Genomic DNA, 19,097 nt, shown 5'->3' on the forward strand with positions numbered 1-19,097 from the left:
ATCTTCCCACCCCAGAGATTGAACTCATGTCTCTTATGTTTCCTGTATTGGCAGGTGGGTTCTTTACCACTGTGCCACCTGGGAAGCCCTTCTTCTGGGGAGAGACTGGCAGTGAATAAATAAACATCTGCCACAATATATGAAGAAGAAAACCAGGCAGAAGAAGGAACTAGAAAGTCAAAGATATGGGAGTTTGGTGGCTGTTTTAAATGGGACCACTAATGAAGGCTGCCAGAGGATCCCTGAACTGATATTTGAGCTGAGACCTGATAAACCAGGGAAATGAGAGGAATTCATTTCAGAGAGTGGGATTGTCACATGCAAAGGCCCTGGGGCAGGAATGTGTTAGGGTCATTAACATCAAGAAAACCCTTCTGCCCCGAGTGCATTAGAGGAAGTGAGGGAGTTAGAAGGGTGAATCACGCAGGGGCACATCCAGCTGAACGGAATCTGTATCCTGTTCCTCTGCCCACCACACTGTTCTTCCCTCCAAAGCTGCAAAATATCAAATCCCTTCCTGATAATCCGCTTTGCCTGAGGCTCCTCCCCTCTCCCAGTTTCTTCAATTCCTCCTTCCTTTATGTTTAGATGATTCCCAGTGTAGAGGCTCTGGGATCCATCCTCTCTCTTTTTTTGATATTTTTGTTTATACTTTACCCATCACGTTTTTTTTTAGCTATCCTGGGTCTTGGTTGCAGCACACAAGCTTCTCTACTTGTGGCGTGTGGGCTTAGTTGAGGCCTGTGGGATCCTAGCTCCCCAGCCAGGGATCAAACACGGGCCCCTGCATTGGAGGCACAGAGTTATAAGGCTCTGGACCACCAAGAAAGTCCCCCTGGAGTCCATTCTCCTTTTAAATGTCCACCAAGAGATGAGGAACAGAGAGGACCTCTCTGAGAAGCATCTGTGAGAGGTACATTTTCATATTCACTGAGGTCTTCACTGACAGAGATGCCAATCTGGGTGTGCATGGGGTGAGACTATCACATAAAAGTGGCATCATGTGCCTGAGCCCACCGAAGCTTCCATCTCTAGGGATGTAGAGTTAAAGGATGCATTTGCACTTTTTTTTTTAGTTTTATCGGAGTACAGTAGATCCCTGGGTTGGGAAGACCCTCCCACCCCGGAAGAAGAGACTGGCAAACCACTCCAGTATTCTAGGGGCTGCCCTGGTGGCTCAGATGGTAAAGAATCTGCCTGCAATGCGGGAGACCCAGGTCCCATCCCTGGGTTGGGAAGATCCCCTGGAGAAGGAAATGGTAACCCACTCCAGTATTCTTGCCTGGGAAATCCCATGGACAGAGGAGCCTGGTGGGCTGCAGTCCACGGGGTCACAAAAGAGTCAGACACGACTTGGCAACTAAACCACCACCACCACCACCGTACCAATTTTTAAAAGATGGGTTGGTACTTTTACTACTGAAGCAAACCAGTAGCAAAGTTGCTACAGGGGACGCTCATTCAGGCTTGAATCCAGGATTTCCAGCCGAAGGTCTGAGACTCTGAGGCTCCTTGTGGCCCTCTGCCCCCTCTTAGAACAATCACCCCGGTCTAAGCCCGCCATTTCCTTCTGCTGAGTAGATGCATTCTTTTCACATTTGATTACTAACCACGGCCATGAGCCAAAAAATTATAATTACATAAAATAAACAGGTCATGGGATGAGTCTTGGAGGAAAAGGTTGTCTTTTAATACTCAAAATCTTTATTCATTTCATCTCATCTTTATGCTAAGATGCTGAGCGAACCAGATTTTTAGAACAAGTCTTCTCTTTGAGCTCAGAAAAAAAACACATTCCTCCATTTAATCTGGCCCTGGCTCCATGTCTTCTCAATGACAAATTTAAGCTAACTACCCCAGTATCATGGGGATAGCCTTTTTTTTTTCTTTCCTTTTTTAAAGAGCAGTACTGGAATTTCATCATATTGAATATAAACGGGAAAAAGTACATGGTAGAATAAAACTTAAAATGCTTTTATGGAATTTTCATTATAAGGCTGTCTGTAATGGAGTTGACCTCATATTCACCTAAGATTTCTCTGGCTCCGAGTTCAGATTTCATGCCAATTAACATGTTAATGACATATATCATTTAAAGAGCCCATCATAACTTTTATCACATCATGTTACATCTATTTCCTTGTAATTAAATCAGAATTACAGGGTGTAATTACTTTTCTTTTCTTGAATACCCATTCCTTTTCAGACATTTAAATGCAAGTACAAGTACTAAAAGACACTTGGAAGTAACAACCTCATGAAAATATTATCCATTAATGAAAGTGTTGGGTTTCTCCTCCTATCCGGTTTCTTTTTGACAAATTCCTCTCCCCCTGTGCTTTGGATGACATGGAATGATTGGTCGTATCCAGTCAAATGCTTCACAAGTTTTTTAAATCCTCAAGGCCCTAGTCTTCATTAATATGCAACGTTCTCACACATAAATATAATTACATACAATTATTAGCGGAAAAGGATCAGATAAGGTTTATTAAGGAAATATCCTATAATTACCCAAGTCCAAGACTTCCCTTTACATGTTAATTCAACCAAGGGTTGGAATCTGCAATCACTCCACCTGCAAAACAACTACAGACTTTGATTTTACTTTAGGAAGCTGAGATTTCAGGGCAGGACTGGAAAAGGGATACACCTTTGTTTAAAAGACCTAACCAGGATAATTCTAGAAAGACAAAAGACAATGGCCCAGATCTGGCCACTTCTGGTCTTTCAAACCCTTCCAAACATCAAACAGAAAATTTAAATTTACATCATACTCACGTTGTCATACACCAAAAACTCACACAACTTGTAAAGCGATTCTCCTCCGATTTAAAAAATAAAATTTTTTAAGGGACTTCCCTGCTGGTCCAGTGGTTAAGACTCTGCGCTCCCAATGGAGGGGGCATGGGTTTGATCCCTGGTTGGGGAACTAAGATCCCACATGCTACATGTCCAATAAATAAATAAAAAATAAAATTTTTTAAATGACATCACACTTAATTTTTAGGTCTCATAACTTCAAAGGATAGCTAAGAAATGCACCTAATTTACAGGCATGTGGTCTTCTATAAGGATCTGTAAGAATCTGGGTAGAGCTTCCAAGGGCTAACATATATGATTTGAGGAACTGGGCAATGAAAGGCGAGTGGAAAATGATTCCTTTGTGGTCAGGGTGTTCTACGTGTGTAGATCCATCATTCACTTGACAAGTACTAATTGAGCATCTATAGTGTGCTACTTTCTATTCTAGGCATAATCAATGAGTAAGATGGTCAAGGTCACTGCTACCCAGGTGCCAACATCCTAGGGAAGGAGAACAGACCATAAACTAGAAAACAACACAATGAATAATAGAATTACAGCTAGTGATGGGAGCCAAAAGGAAAAGATAACAGAACAAGGGGATGTGATAAAAAGTGATGGTCACTGGGGTGGATGATTTTATTTTTTAATATCTATTTATTTATTATTTGGGCTTCCCTGGTGGCCCAGACAGGAAAGCGTCTATCTGCAATGCAGGAGACCCAGCTCTGACCCCTGGGTTCAGAAGATCCCCTGGAGAAGGAGATAGCAACCCACTCCAGTATTCTTTACGAGACAATCCGGAGGGTCACGGGGAGTTGGATGAGACTGGGTGAGGACGCACGCCGTGCAGAGACTCAGCCCTGCATTTGGCAGGTGGGCCAACGGGAGCTACTCCACAGGCTGCGGCAGTGCGTTGGGTCCCCTGCAGCTCCTGCCCATTTCCTGAACAACTGTATTCTCTCTGCCACATGCCAGAGATTGTTCCAAGCCCCAGAGATGCCAAAGGGAACAAACCAGATACCATCCCTACTCTCTTTCACGGACCTTAAATAGGGGAGAAAAAAGCATCCAACCCAAAACCAAATAGCTGCATGATTCTGTGTCAGGGGATGACAGGTGTCCTAAAGAAAACTAAGACAGGGCACGGGGATTGGGATTATAAGAGTGAAGGGAAGGGCAGCTCCTTAAGATCGGAGGCCGGGGGAAGGCCCCAGGGAGGGCAGGGTATCTGCTCAGACCTCAACAAGCGCCATCCAGATGGGAACCAGAAGTCACCTGGGCCTCCCTAACCCCAACACGTCACTGCTCTTTTCACTGATGCCAACCCCCAGCAGAACACAGTCCCACTCCAGCTTTCCTTGAAAGGCTCCTCCCTCACCAAAGTGCCAAAGGATGAGTAACAGAGAGGGAGGGGGATTTTCACAAGGGGAGCCCAGAAGTGGGGTGACCTCGCCCCACACCAGCAGGAATGTGTGATTTATCAGCGTGTGATAAAGCCGCTCACGCATTCCTCTAAAACCTCAAAGGTTTCTTTTCTCCAGTCTCTGCAGGGGGACCACAGCTTTCTTCTTGGTTCCTTTTGTCCACACCAATGCCCAGTCCTGATTTCTCTCTACTAAACGAAGCAATTCAGCTCAGCCCCAATTTCTCCCACAAACACTCCTGCACACTCAGCAAAACAGGGCTTTCTTTGGAAAGGCGAGCGCTGACCATCGTTGCCCACAGGAGACCTCGTGTTCCCCACTCCTATCCCAAGTGGCTCAACGCAGTATCTCTCCTTAGAACACTTGCTGGGGGAAATTCTGGTGAATGCAGCTATCCCCTTGCAGATGGGTTGTGGAACACTCACCCCTGCAAGCTCCCTCACACTCAGCCCAGGACGGGAAATTCCTGTCCATGGTGTCTCTTCCTGTCTGTGGCTTCCTGTGTTTACCCTTTCTTGACTTATAATCAGGCCAAGATGAGAAAGTAGCTGAATTCTTGCCTTGCACCTATAGACTCTGGTTCAGGCAGAGGCTGGTGAACTATGAAGATCCAAGAAGAAGTTGTGCTGAAACACAACCCCACCCCCTTCTCAGAAGGTCACCAGTGGTGATTTGGGCTGAAATGCAGAACATCACTCCCCAGCATGAAAGCAGCCACATGCGTGAGACTGGGCACGGCTATGTTCCAACACCACTTCATTTCTAGACACTGAGATTTGAGTCTCATTGATTCTCGCAAGTCACAACATATTGCTACATTTTTATTTTATTTTTTTTTACCATTGATGTATGCGTGCGTGCATGCTCAGTTGTGTCCCCCTCTTTGCAACCCCATAGACTGTAGCCCCCCAGGCTTTTCTGTCCATGGGATTTCCCAGGCAAGAATACTGGGTTGGGGTGTCACTTCCTACTCTAGGGGAATCTTCCCAACCCAGGGATCAAACCCTCATCTCGTGTCTCCTGCTTTGGCAGGTGGATTCTTTACCAACTGCGCCACCTGGGAAGCCAGTTAAAAACGTGAAAACCGTTCTCAGCTTTCAGGCCTCACAGAACCAAGCAGCATCCTGGATTTGGCCCAGGGGTCCTGGGTTGCCGCCCTGATGTTCGATGACAAACATCAGGCTCTCCTCATCAGCACCCTCCAGGGGGAGGAGGCAGCCTGGCCCCGCCCCTGCCCCCGACGGCCAGGACCTGGAGTAGCTCCTTCCAACGAATGGTCCCTGACCATCCCATGGCTGGAGCCCGAGCCTCCGGGTCGGGGCTGCTTGCTCACCCCAGGATCTCCAGCTTTGAGCCCGGCCAGCGCCCAGCAGACACTAAACCACATTAGCGGAGAGAAGAAACCAAGGAATGTTCGAAAGATATAGCATCTTTGCACGGTTCTCAAGCCCGTCTCCAGTATCGCTCATGCTTATGATAAGATAGAGCCATTACTTACTAGCAAAATGAATAATTAACCATTTCTCAAAGCCTGGCGGAACGGACAACAAGGAAGATTGCTGTGAGTGATATGTCTAAATACCTTCTTGAAACACAGCCCAGAGGCCCCACTCTGCGATATTTCCATCGATCGCCAAAGGAGTTGAGGCCACTTCCGCGAGTTTGGGGAGGAGGAGGAGGGCCAAACCGCTCGGCTCCGGTTCTGTCTTCAGCATTTTGCAATTAAGACCTGGCCTTGTCCAAAGCGCGGTCTGTTATTACCTTTAATATCGAGACAGCATGCTCTGATCCACATGGAATCTGACCGCCCGGGACAGCCCGAAGGTAAACCGCGTCCCATCACACCTCTCACTTTGTGCATCGTCGGGGCCAGCTGATGTCTGTTTCAGCCGAGCAGCGGGCTGTTCCCACGACAGTGCGAGGAAAGCTGATGTTCCATGAACTTCTCTGCTGGTGCCTCTTTTCCGACTGACAGCTTCACCCTGCACCCTCGGCCTGCCTGTTCATCCCAGAGATGGGGTTCCTGCTCTTCTGATTAGCTTGGGCAACGATTGGGATAATTTAGGACTTGCCCCGTGTGATCATCTGTACAGTTACGACAAATAAAACATGTTAATACGAGCAGTCGCTGCGTGTTTACTGTATAGTATTGCTGAGAGCTGAATGCATGCCAAGTGCTATAACACAAGGGGGGATATGAACTCTAGAATGATGACACTAATAAGGAAATTACAAAAGGCCCAACAAGTGGCATTTGTGTTAAATCAATAATGCTCTGTTTGTTTGTTTTTTAATTCTAATCTTTCTTCGAAAAAAAAAAATTATCTTTCTAAACAGTTGGTGATTCCTATTCTTGTTCGTCTTCCCGAACATAATTAAAAACATGTTGTGGCGTCTACTTAAGACATCAACTTTCCCAAGTCTGTCTTGTCCACTGTGTTTTAAACAAAGACACTTGTTTTGGCACTGTGCCCTTAATTAATCATTGGAGGCTTTATTGCTGCATCAAAAAAAAAAAAAGTGTCTCTGTTTAATGATTCATCAGAAGTCCAGTTTCTGCAAAACTTAATCAAATACAGAACCAACTTTCTAATCAGCTTAAATACTGAGAAGAAAATCATCACGCAGGCCTTGTTTTTAGGACGGTATTAAATGTCTGATTAAAATGTTGGATGTGACGCCTTGCTAGTATAGTGTGCGCCTGCTAAGTTGTTTTGTGGGCCTGCGTGCTGTCACTTCAGTCGGGTCTGACTTCGTGGCCCCATGGACTGTAGCCCACCAAGCTCCTCTGTCCAAGGGTTTCTCTAGGCAAGAATATTGGAGTGGGCCGTCATGCCCTCCTCCAGAGAACTCCTCAACCCAGGGACTGAACCTGCGTCTCACGCCTCCTGCATCGTCAGCTGGGTCCTTCTCCACTAGAGCCACCTGTTAATAGAAGTTTTTTCGGAATTCTTTCACGGGAAATTTGGAATTCTTTCAAGAGGATGGAATCTCTTTATTTATTGAGAAGAAAGAACCTTTGGTAGCTCAGTGAATGTCATTTAGCACTGGGTCTTGCTGAGGAAGAGAGGAAGCCTTGAGAGGCCCGTGTGAAAAGCGCCTGAAGAATGCTTGTCTTCATGGGCAGATTTTACGGTTCACTCTGAGAATCATCGCTGGTTAAGGCTGACTCCAGAAATGCTAAACCCGCCCTTGCTAACTCTGATCAGGCCGTGGATCCTTCCTTCGTTTCACTCTGCCTTGAAATTCTAGAATGCTTGTCCGTCAAACTTCCGTTCTCTGGGCACATCCCTGAACAGAATCCACGCAGAAGTCCTGAGGCAAGACGAAGCAAAGCGGGGCTCCCTTGGTGGTCCAGGGGTAAAGCGTCTGCTTGACAATGCAGGGGACACTGGTTGGATCCCTCGTCCGGGAAGATGCCACGGAGCAACTCTGCGCCTGCGCATGGCTACTGGACCTGCGCACTAGCGCTCAGGCGGACAGCTTCCGGGGCCCGCGCGCCTGGGGCCCTGCTCTGCAACGAGACGCCCCCGCGGCGAGGAGCCCTCGGCGAGCGGAGAGGGGCCCGCTCCCCCAGCCAGAGCGAAGCCCCGTCTCTCCTAAGGACGGAGCGCGCCACAGCGCAGCAAGGGAGGCCCAGTGCAGCCGACGAGTACATGATAAATAACATACTAAAAAGAAAAAGCAAAGCAAACGGAGCCAGCTCTCTAAATCCCACCAAATCAGATCGAGGATTTTAAAGACAGTCTCAGTAGAAAAGCAAAATACCTGAAGAAGAAGAATCTCATTTGAATTCAGTCAGCTTAACAAAATGTAACCCTTTCTGGGCTTGCGATTTGTGACCTGAAGAAGTTTTGAGAGGCTGAGCTTTTGTTATTCTAATAATAATAACAATAACATTCCATTATTACCATCATTGTAGAAGTAGCAGTAGTAACATGTCTGCTGTATTTGTGAGAATTTATAATGTGATGTGTTGATCACTGGTATAGTTTTGAAACTACACTAATATGAGCTGTAATTCAATGTGCCTCAACTCAGTCGGTATGTCAGGTATTATTGCAATTGTCCTTTATGGAGCCCTCACATTTACACCAGGCAGACATACACACACACTTGGACGCTGTGTGTCACGAACCTAACACCGGCACTCTGAAGTCGTGTGCCTCTAGGAGCCAGGCAGAAGCGAGCATGGCAAACTGCTGGGCGCTAGCTCAGTCCAAAGCGGGTAGGAGCTAGTCATTTCCATGTAGAAATTTGAACCCAGAGTTTCCCATTGCCAGACCTTTTTTTTTTTTTTTTTTCAATTAAAAAAAATACATATCTTTATTTATTTGACTGCTCCAGGTCTTAGCTGCACCACGCAGGATCTTCAGTCTGAGTTGCAGCATACTGGGTCTAGTTCCCTGACCAGGGATCAAACCTGGGGACCCTGCATTGGGCATGCAGAGTCTTAGCCGCTGAAATACCAGGGAAGTCCCTCAATTTTTTTCAGAAGAAGCTATTATGTGAAAGTGTTGGCATTCCCTCCAGATTTTTCAAATGCCCGGGTAGCTCAGCTGGTAAAGAATACCCCCTAAAAAAAGTATCTTCTGGCCAAACGTAGCTCTCCAGCCAACAGTTTAAGGCCTCTGCTATCAAGCAACACTCGAGATAAAGGATATTTCTCTTCCCCTAAACTGAAAGTAAAATCATATTTGACTTTGTCTCCACTAAGAGCCAGTGCTCCATATTAACTGCACAAGTGGGTTTGGCCACCTAGAGGCAGGGGGAGGAACTCGATGACCTCAGGGACCTTCACACATCTAGATTCTGTTCACCCAGGCACATGTGGGCCCTCCGCCAGTGGCCTTCCCCTCTCCACAGCACTCCTCGCCTCCCTATCAGCTGATTAACCCGATTTAATGGTTGTAAGAGGCCCAGGTGTCCCGCAGGTGCTAAGCACTGTCTGAGTAGTTCTGAGTGGGGTGGTATGGTTGCTAGGCAGCCAGAAAATGTGACTGTTCCAGGAGAGAGGAGAGAGGCTTGTGCATCAGAGAATGATGAAATCTAGACAGCAGAGTCACTCATGAACCCAGGTGGCTTCTGTTCTGTCCAAAGGAGACACACACTTGTTGAGAGGGTGGAAGTCCACTCCATCTACCCCCCGCCAGAATGAGGAAACTGACATTCCAGAGGTGGACCCCTGTACTCTAGATGGGAGAAGAAATGGCTTTGCTTTTTTCAGGAGGAATTTGGCAAGAGCTGACAAAATTTTAAGCCTTTATTCTCTTCAACCTGCAAGTTTATGGCTGGAAATTTATCTTTTACCTCTATTTGTTGTTGCTGTTGTTCATGTGTCCGACTCTCTGCGACCCCATGGACTGCAGCACGCCAGGCTCCCCTGTCCTTCACTATCTCCCGGAGTTTGTGCAAATTCAAGTCCATTGCATTAGTGACGATATCTAACCATCTCATCCTCTGTCATCCCCTTCTCCTCCCACCTTCAATCTTTGCCAGTATCAGGGTCTTTTCCAATGAGTTGGCTCTTCACATAGGTTGGCCAAAGTACTGGAGCTTCAGCTTCAGCATCAGTCCTTCCAATGAATATTCATGGTTGATTTCCTTTGGGATGGACTTGTTGGATCTCCTTGCAGTCCAAGGGTCTTTTCCAACACCACAGTTCAAAAGCATCAATTCTTCAGTGCTCACCCTTCTTTCTGGTCCAACTCTCACATCTGTACATGACCACTGGAAAAATCAGTGTTTTGACTACCTGGACCTTTGTCGGCAAAAGCAGCTTTTGAATATGCTATCTAGATTTGTCATAGCTTTTCTTTCAAGGAACAAGAGTTTAATTTCAAGGCTGGGCATGTATTAACATAGGAAGGTGTGTTCATAATGATGTTGCCTCCACATGGAAGGCAGTGGTTCAAACCACAGCCTCTGGTGCCAGACCCACTAGCTTGAATCTTAGCCCTCCTGGGTACAAGCTGTGTTGTCTTAGGCAAGCTGCTTCACCTCCCTGTGCCTCAGTCTTCTCTTCTAAAAATTGGGACTGTTAAAATATCTATTTCATATGGTCACTAGAAGAGTAAATGAATTAATACAGGTGCAGCCCTATTTAAACGCGGGATATTTTCACCCACTGAAATTGCACAAGCATTTTTCAGTTTTCCACGCCAGAAAATTCAATAAAGTCCTTCAAAACAATGAAACAATCTCTATGTGTTGGCAGAAAACAATCATAAGATTTATTATTTAACGGAAATATCAAGTGGCTACAGCATTCACCTTTGTGTTAAAAATAACATATAAATCATATTCAACAAAGAACCTGCTATTAGCCACTGGGGTAATCCTGATTTTTCCTTTTATATAAAATTTTTATTTAAAATCTTATTTAAGTAATACTTAATGTGTGAGTAAACACACACTATCTTAAACATAAATACTATGTTTATCTTGTTGTTTAGTCACTAAGTCATGTCTGACTTTTTTGTAACCCCATGGGTTATAGCCCACCAGACTCCTCTGTCCGTGGAATTCTCAGGCAAGAGTACTGGAGTGAGTTGCCATTTCATACTCCAGGGGATCTTCCCGACCCAGGGATCAAACCCACATCTCCTGCACTGGCAGACTGTTTACCACAGAGCAACCAGGTAAACCTGTGTTTATCTGTGGAGAATATTTCTGCACTGACCAGAAAGAAGCACATGGGTTGGATAGAGCAGTTTTAATTTTTGTAGTGTTTGAAATTTCTGCCAAGTTCTTATGCTACTTTTTTTTAATCCAAGAAGAATCTTATTTGAAAGGAAAAGCCAGGACTAAGCTCAGTGTCTGACAGCACTGGGCTTTACCCCAGGGCTCAGGAGCCCGTGTTTCCATGTGGACCTTTCAGCTCTACCCTACTGATGACACCCAGCGCCCAGGTGGGGCAGGTCCGAGGGAAGCCCCGATTCCACCCCTTCTGGCTGGTGACCTGACGCAGAAAGGTCACCTCCCTGAGCCTCCTTCCCTTTTTGTTCAGTGAGCACGCACAGCTCCTCCAGGATTTTTAGAGGACTAATTGAGCAAAGGTTTGCCGGGGCGAGGACAGGGCCTGTCGTATATAAAAACAGGGGTTATTACTGCCTATAGTGGCTGGTTTCCAACTACCAGCTTAACAAAGGTGGCACGAATCAAGATGTTCACTATTGTCATTTATGCAAATTAAGGAGACAACACCTAGGGAAGAAAATATCTCGCCTGTCTCTCTTCTTGTTTTTCTTCTGTCTTTAACATACCCCATTACCAAAAGCCCTTAAGGTTTCTGTTGATTACTTCCACAATAAACACATTAAAATCAGCAAAGCACCAGGTTGGCTATTGTCTAAGCTTCATCTTCTTAGTCCAGTGCACAGCTTGAGAAATGCCTGTGGGGGGGAAATTAAAATATGCAATGATAAAATTGTCGATATTGTTGATTCTAGAGATGCAACAGCCACAGTTCAGACAGGCGTGCCCTCCACCCTGGCCCAGGACCCACGGCCCCTTCTGATCCCCACCCCCACCCTCCCCCTCATACCCCACACACGCACAACTTTCTCCACACTTGCCTCCTGGATAATGCCATCTTTATTACCCTAAAACTGTTTTTCAGATAATCTCCCTATCTCTAGCTGCTTGTACAGTTGCCCCCAAATCCATATAACGTCTTAACTCCGTAATACAAACAACAAGCAAAGAGAAAGTACATCATAGGAAAATAGCATGATACATATGCATGTGTGTACATATTATGTATGTGTGTGTATATTCTATATGTGGACATGTATGTGCTCATATGCTCAGTTACTCAGTCACGTCTGACTCTTTGTGACCCCCTGAACTGTAGCCTATCAGGCTTCTGTCCATGGGATTTCTCAGGCAAGAATACTGGAGTGGTTGCCATTTCAAGCAGTGTCCACACTGAGGAATTTGCGATTTGCAGTGTAGGAGGGCTACCCTGGTGCTCATGTAAAAGGCGCGTGGGTGGAGACAGGAGGGGGCAGGAGACCGTATAAAGACCGCCACCATCACCTTCAGCGGCAAGGGCTCAGAAGGAGAGGAGGGAGTGAAGACTCTTGGTGGCCCCGCCCGGCTGGTGCTCTGGACGCTTGCCGGAAGTCTCGGCAGTTGTCAGGGTGATGCGGCGGGTAGCACAGCCTTCAAATAGGGAAAGAACACAGGCTTCACTGACAATATCAGGGGAACTGGACCTAATAACAGTATCCAGAAAAATCTGTTAATCAGGCTGTTTCTTCCCACAGTAGTGGGGTTTGATTCACCTGTCAACTTCCCCTGGACTCTGAGCTCCCTGAGAGCCCAGCCTTTGCTCTTTCAATCTCTGTGGCATCAGGGATTAGGATATCGAGTTTGGCGACCTGACCAAATCCTGCCCATCACCTATCTGTGTAAATAAAGCATCAGGGATGCAGCCACGCCTGTTCATGATACGTTACCCGTGGAGCCTTAGCCCTATGATGTCAAGGTTGAGGACTAGATACAGACACCCTCTGATGTGTGAATTCTAAAGTATTTACTATCTGGCTCTTTAAGAAAAGTTTACCAGGCTCTGAGCTAGCATCATGCAAAGAACATACAAATAGTTATTCAACGCACAAGTGTGAATGTCAATCATCACAGGACTTCCACTGATTGCTTTTCGGCTAACACACCCCTTGAACAGTACCCCCAAAGGTGAAACTTTTTTTCTGGGTCACACTCCTTGTCCTGATTTGTCCAGTTCGTTGGGGAATCCCTGAGCACAGTCGGGTTGGAGAGGCAGGGTGGGGAGGGCTTGAAGCCAGCGAGCTGAGCCATCATGAGCGCAGCCTGTCGCAGTCTTGGTCCGGGCGCCATCTTCGGCAGGGCAGTTCCCTGGGGCGTCCTACACGGCGTCACAGGACGTCACAAGACGACGCAAGACGTCACGTCACAAGAGTTGCGCCTCCAGCCCCTAGATGGCAGTGGTGCTCCCTCTCCTCCAGGGCATGACATTCAGAAATGGCTCCCAGGAGGCAAACATCTCCCAGTTGAGAACCATGGCTCTAGAGAGAGATTGCAGATAAAAACTAAGTACTGGGGTCTTCTTATAAATGTCCCTGAGGATAGTCCCCACATTAAAAAAAAAATACTTGACAGGCATATACACAGCCTCCCTCTGTAGTGCAATCTAATGACCCACCTCAGGAAATTTCTGATGTCCAGCCTAAACCCCTTCAACTGCATTTGCCCCTCTTTTTTCTTATTCCATCATTAATGAAAAATAAAAACTAGAACCAGTACATAAGCTCTCCATATTAACCCTTCTCCCATGACAGTCCCTTCACAGAGGAAGCCGGGGAATACACAGTACAGTTAGTCATTCAACTGCTGAGGAGCCCCCTGCCAGCACTGCGTTAGGGGCTGAAATAGAAAAGGAACAAGACTGACCCAGTTTCTGATCTCACAGAGCTACAATTTAGTGAATAGAACAAATTAGTAAGTAAATAATCAAAACAATATCAGTGATTGTTGAGTGATGCTATAAGAGTGAGTCATAGCAGTAAAAGAGACACAGATGTAAAGAACAGACTTTTGGACTCTGTGGGAGAAGGCGAGGGTGGGATGATTTGAGAGAATAGCATTGAAACATGTATATTACCATATGCGAGACGGATCACCAGTCCAGGTTCGACTCATGAGACAGGGTGCTCAAGGCTGGTGCCCTGGGATGACCCTGAGGGATGGGGTGGGGAGGGAGGTGCGAGAGGGTTCAGGATGGGGGACACATGTACACCCGTGGCTGATTCGTGTCGATGTATGGCAAAAACCACCACAATATTGTAAAGTAATTAGCCTCCAATTAAAATAAATTTTTTTAAAAAAGGGTGAGTCATAGGGGGCTTCCCCTATGGTCCAGTGGTTAAGAATCTGCCTTGCAATGCAGGGGATGAGGGTTCGATCCCTGGTCAGGGAACAAAGATCTCACATGCTGCAGGGCAACTAAGTCCTTGTGCCACAACTAAGACCCAATGCAGCCAAATAAATAAATTAATCTTTTAAAAAATGAGTCATAGGTCAATTACATCTCAATAAACCTGGAGGAAAAAAGAGTAAGTGTACCCTTAGCTAGGATGGTAAGGAAAGACCTCCCTGTGGAGGAGGTATTTAAACAGAGGCCTAACTACCACTAAGGAGCAGAACCGCTGAGAGAGACGTGGGCAGAAGGGTATGGTTTCACTGCGTTAACCCTTCGGAGTTTGTGTTCTGGGATGGGTGTGGCGAGGCCTTTCTCCTGATGTCCCGTCCAAGTTTCCGTACTTCTGATGTGAGGGGAGCAGCCTCCCAGTGGTCCTCTGTTCTCTGAGCAGCTTCCTGAAACAGCCCTGTTGGGATTTCCCCATTGGTCCAGTAGTTAAGACTCCGTGCTTCCAGTGGAGGGGCACAGGTTCAATCCCTGGTCAGGGAACTAAGATCCCTCATGCTGTGCAGTGCAGCCAATAAATTTTTAAAAAGAAAAGAAAGAGCCCTGTCAATCAGCCTGACTCTGCCTCAGGCTCTCAGGTGGATTTCCTGTGACTAGTCAGTGCCAGACCTAAGGGATCCCCAGGTTCTCCAGGAGGTTAACCAGAACCTGAGGTCTTCTCCCCACCCCCACCCCACCCCAGCTCAGTCCCCACAAGTCCCAGCAATGAGACAGGCACGTGGAAGGGAGTCAGTGAGGCTAGGATGGCTCAGAGGATATTCATTTGAGTGGGGAGGCCTCTGATCACTTCCACTGGCCGAGAATACAGATGTCTGGGGTCTCCTTACTCTCTTCTCCAGCACCTCCAGTCAGTTCCTTTCTTTGTCCCAAAGGTTGAGCTACTTCCTACAATAAACCAGATCCCAAGGGTTACTTATAACATGAGAAAAATCCAGACAGGTGGAAAAGTTGTACCTAGTTGCTAGTGGAAGCCAGAAGGGAAAAACTGATGGCCTGGGGCTTCTGGCAGCTTTATGAACCAGGCTGTTTTGTTCTACTTGTGATCCATCCTCCCGAGATACATGGCAGGTAAGAGGGTGGACTCTGGGGTCCTATAGATGTGAGTGCAAATCTGGGCTGCCCTAACAGGCTGCCAGACCTTGAGAAAACCAGGTAAACTCTTTGAGCCTTTGTTTCTTTCTCTGCGAAATGAAAAGTTCTACTTTGGACAGTTGTTATGATGATGAGAGAGAGGTATATGCTAATAATAACAATAACATCCATCATGCCTCGAGTTTCTACTGTGTACTAGGCACTGTGCTAAATTCTTTTCATAAATATTCAATCTTCACAGTGGCCCTAAGGGCAGGACCCATTTTATGGGTGAGAAGAGTGAGGCTTAGAGATGCTAACCAGCATGCCCACATCTACCCACTTTGTAAGGAGCAAAGCTAGTTGTTGTTGTTGCCAAGTCGTGTCCACCTCTCTGAGACCCCACGGACTGCAGCATGCCAGGCCTCCCTGTCCTTCACCACCTCCCAGAGTTTGCCCAAGTTCATGTCCATTGAATTAGTGATGCCATCCAACCATCTCATCCTCTGTTGTCCCCTTCTCCTCCTGCCCTCAATCTTTCCCAGCATCAGGGTCTTTCCCAATGAGTCAGTTTTTCACATCAGATGGCCAAAGTATTTGAGCTTCAGCATCAGTCCTTGCAACGAGAATTCAGGGTTGATTTCCTCTAGGATGGACTAGTTTGGTCTCCTTGCAGTCCCAGGGTCTCTCAAGAGTCTTGTCTAGCACCACAGATCGAAAGCATCAGTTCTTCTGCACTCAGCCTTTTGAGCCCAAATGCTGGGCTCTTACCACTGGTCCCCTCTGCTGGGCTCTCCATAGAAAATGCCGTGTTACGTGGTGTGGTTTTCATCCCAGGGGGAATAAGCGTGTGAGTGGATGGACAGAAACCTGCCCTCAAACGAGAGCAACGTGAGTCGCTGCTGGGGCAGGAGGAGCGTTTCAGAGAGAGCAGCTGCTGCTTGTTGGAGGCGCCCTGTCCCAGCGCCCAGGGGCAGCGCTCGGCTGGCGACCTAACGCCCGCAGCTGAGCCCGATGGCTGATGCGGTCAGGCTGGGACCATGTGCACTCCACCCTCTCTGTGTCTGCACCCCGCGTGTAAAGCAGGGATTCGCAAATTCATTCATGTGGTTCGCAGCATTTGTGTATTAAGTGCCCCCTTCCCCAGTGCTGGCACTGCTCTGTGGAGAGGTGCATAAGATGGACATTAAAAGTTAAAAAGTTAGTCACTTAGTCGTGTCTGACTCTTTGTGACCCCAAGGACTGTAGCCCACCAGGCTCATCCATTCCCCAGGCAAGAATATGGAGTGGGTTGCCATTCCCTTCTCCAGGGGATCTTCCCCACCCAGGGATCAAACCCAGGTCTCTCGAATTGCAGACAGACTCTTTACCAACTGAGCCACCAGGAAAGCCAAGATGGACATAAATTCTGCCCTCAAATAGCTCACCCTCTGCAACGGAAGGCAATCCAGAGAGTCAAACGTGTGACAGGATCACACAAGGAGAATCAAGGGTCTGTGTCTGCAGGAAGGGAGGAGGGGAAGTGTCGGTGCAGGAGGACGCTCAGAATGACGTGGGGGTCAGAGAAAGCCTGGCTGAGAAGGGGGGTGGGTGAGGCTGGGCCGGGCAGGAAGCTGAGCGAGAACGTTCCAGGCAGGGGAAACAGGGAGAGAAACCTACAGCCCAGAGTCAAGCCGGCCACATCGGGAAAATTTCACTGACTGTTCCTCAGAACACCAACCCCACAAGAGGCTCCTCAGGAAAAGCTTGTGCAAATCCCGCATATCCTGTGTTTGGAGTTTGTGTTGCCCATTAGCATAAAGACGGACAGACTGACCGAGGTGCTAAGTGGAGCCTGGTTCAGCCCGCCACCATCTCTTCATGCAACACCTGCTGGCATTCTGCAGAGCTTTGTCTCCATGGGAACCAACCTCCAGATGTGGTTTAAACTTAGGCCTCTTTCTCTACAATGTGCAGGTTTCTTAACTCTCTGTCCCACATCGGGGCCACTCAACCCACATTCACCGAGTGCCTCTTGCTAAGTGCCAGACACTGAGCCAGACCCAGCGGGACACGGAGCAGGGACAAGGCTGCCGCCTCCTTTTCAAGAGTCACATGGTCAACCCAAGCAGAGGTGGGCAGAGAACACAGCGGGCAGATGCTGAGGCTCCCCTGGGGATTCAGTGACCCAGACTTTCCAGCGGACAGCTTTGGGGACCGAACGGAACAGACGTGTCCCAAAGCGCTGCTCTTCTCTTTTGTGACGTTTTCTGGACTGACCCATGGCAGGAGCGCACACAGAGGACCCCTAGCAAATCCAAGTGCTTTTAAAAGCAAGAAGCGGGTGGCTGCTTAAAGGTCAGACGAAAGGCAAACCTGCCCAGCAGTTTGTACCCCCTCAACACCTTCCCAAGAAGGGGATTGCAAGCTTCAGGACCACCCCCAGCAGATCCAATTGCAAATGAACACCTTCATACAGCTCCCCAGCCCCACGCAGCCCCTGGGTTAGAATGAACTGGCTTCCACCGCCATGTACACACCATCCGCAGCAACCACATCAGGCCTCCTCACTTACCACCTGCATAGGATTAGTTTTCAAAGGCTAGGCTTTCCTCTCAAAGATCTAGCATCTAAGAACAGGATGCACTGCTGGGCAGAGGGGAAGAACAAACCTTCTTTACTGACATGTAAAACATACTTATTTTTCAGTTCAGTTCACCATTCAGTTGCTCGGTTGTGTCCAACTCTTGGTGATCCCATGGACTGTAGCCGGCCAGGCTCCTCTGTCCGTGAGATTCCCCAGGCAAGAATACGGAAGTGGGTTGCCATTTCCTTCTCCAGGGGATCTTCCTGACCCAGGGATTGAACCTGGGTCTCCTGCACTGGCAAGCAGATTGTTTTGCCACTGAGCCACCTGGGAAGCCGGTACTTATTTTAATCACCCCTGAATATACTCATGTTTAGTTCAAAATATTGTCTCCTTCGGTTTACAGTCAGGACTTGAGGAGCAGTGTAACACAGTGTTAAGAGCATAGAACCCAAATAACAATGCCTACACGTACCAGCAGAAATGTAAGTCCCTGATTTGAGCCAGCTACTCTGAAGGGCATTACCTATTAACCCCTCGCTGCATTCTTAGCCCCATTTTACAGATGAGAAAACAGAGTCTTAAAAAAAGGTGCAATGGTTTACCCAAGGGCACACAGGAAGACACACAACCAGATTAGACACCTGCCTCGAGTCGCCTCCTTACGCGAGGTGTGTGGACCTTGGCGAGCTGGAATTTCAGCCCCGGAGCTTTCCTGCAGGGGAGGCTTCGGGAAAACCTGCCAAAACCTGCAGTCGCCCTGAAAACTCCCGTCTATCACCTCATTCCTCCACTTCATCCACACTCCAATGTTAAAAAGCCCATTAGTTCTTCCTCATTTGGCCAGTTAGACAACTGATGCTTTGAGACCATCCAAAAACTGGCCCAACAAACCAAGCTGCCAAGTAACCAACTCATGTCCTAAGCCAGCGATTCTCAGCCAGGGCGAGCTTGTGCACCAGAGGACGTTTGCGTTACCTGGAGACCTGCTGGGTGGGCGTGACTGGGGCTGGTGGTACTGCTGGCATCTGGGAAGAGGCCGGGGTGCCGCTCCACCCTACAGAGTACACAGGACAGCCCGCATCCCCCTGTGAACAGTTATCCAACCCAGACGGCAGGACGGGCAAGGCTGCACCCCCTCGGCTTAATCCAGGTTTATCAAGCACCAGAGTCAATAATTATCTTGCACCATTTTACTTACTTAGGGTTCATAAGAGCTGACTCATTGGAAGAAAAGCCCGGATGCTGGGAAACACTG

At 47.6% G+C, this 19,097-nt stretch overlaps 1 protein-coding gene across 4 annotated transcripts in view; it reads left to right on the top strand.

The window, feature by feature from the left end:
* Positions 1 to 19,097, top strand: part of TSHZ2 (teashirt zinc finger homeobox 2) — a 477,265-nt gene that overhangs the window by 410,755 nt on the left and 47,413 nt on the right. For 2 of the 4 annotated variants that reach the window (XM_043884669.1, XM_043884670.1), the window contains exon 3: positions 5,265 to 6,353. The exons of the other annotated variants lie outside the window; for them this stretch is intronic. Coding sequence is in view for 1 of the 2 variants with exons in the window: in XM_043884670.1 (XP_043740605.1) it covers positions 5,265 to 5,305 (41 nt within the window). In the remaining variant the exon portion in view is untranslated. Of the gene's footprint in view, positions 1 to 5,264; positions 6,354 to 19,097 lie in introns of those variants that run through there. 4 annotated transcript variants of the gene reach the window in all.

The sequence above is a fragment of the Cervus elaphus genome, chromosome 23, assembly GCF_910594005.1.
Source record: "Cervus elaphus chromosome 23, mCerEla1.1, whole genome shotgun sequence".
NCBI classification, from domain to species: domain Eukaryota; kingdom Metazoa; phylum Chordata; class Mammalia; order Artiodactyla; family Cervidae; genus Cervus; species Cervus elaphus.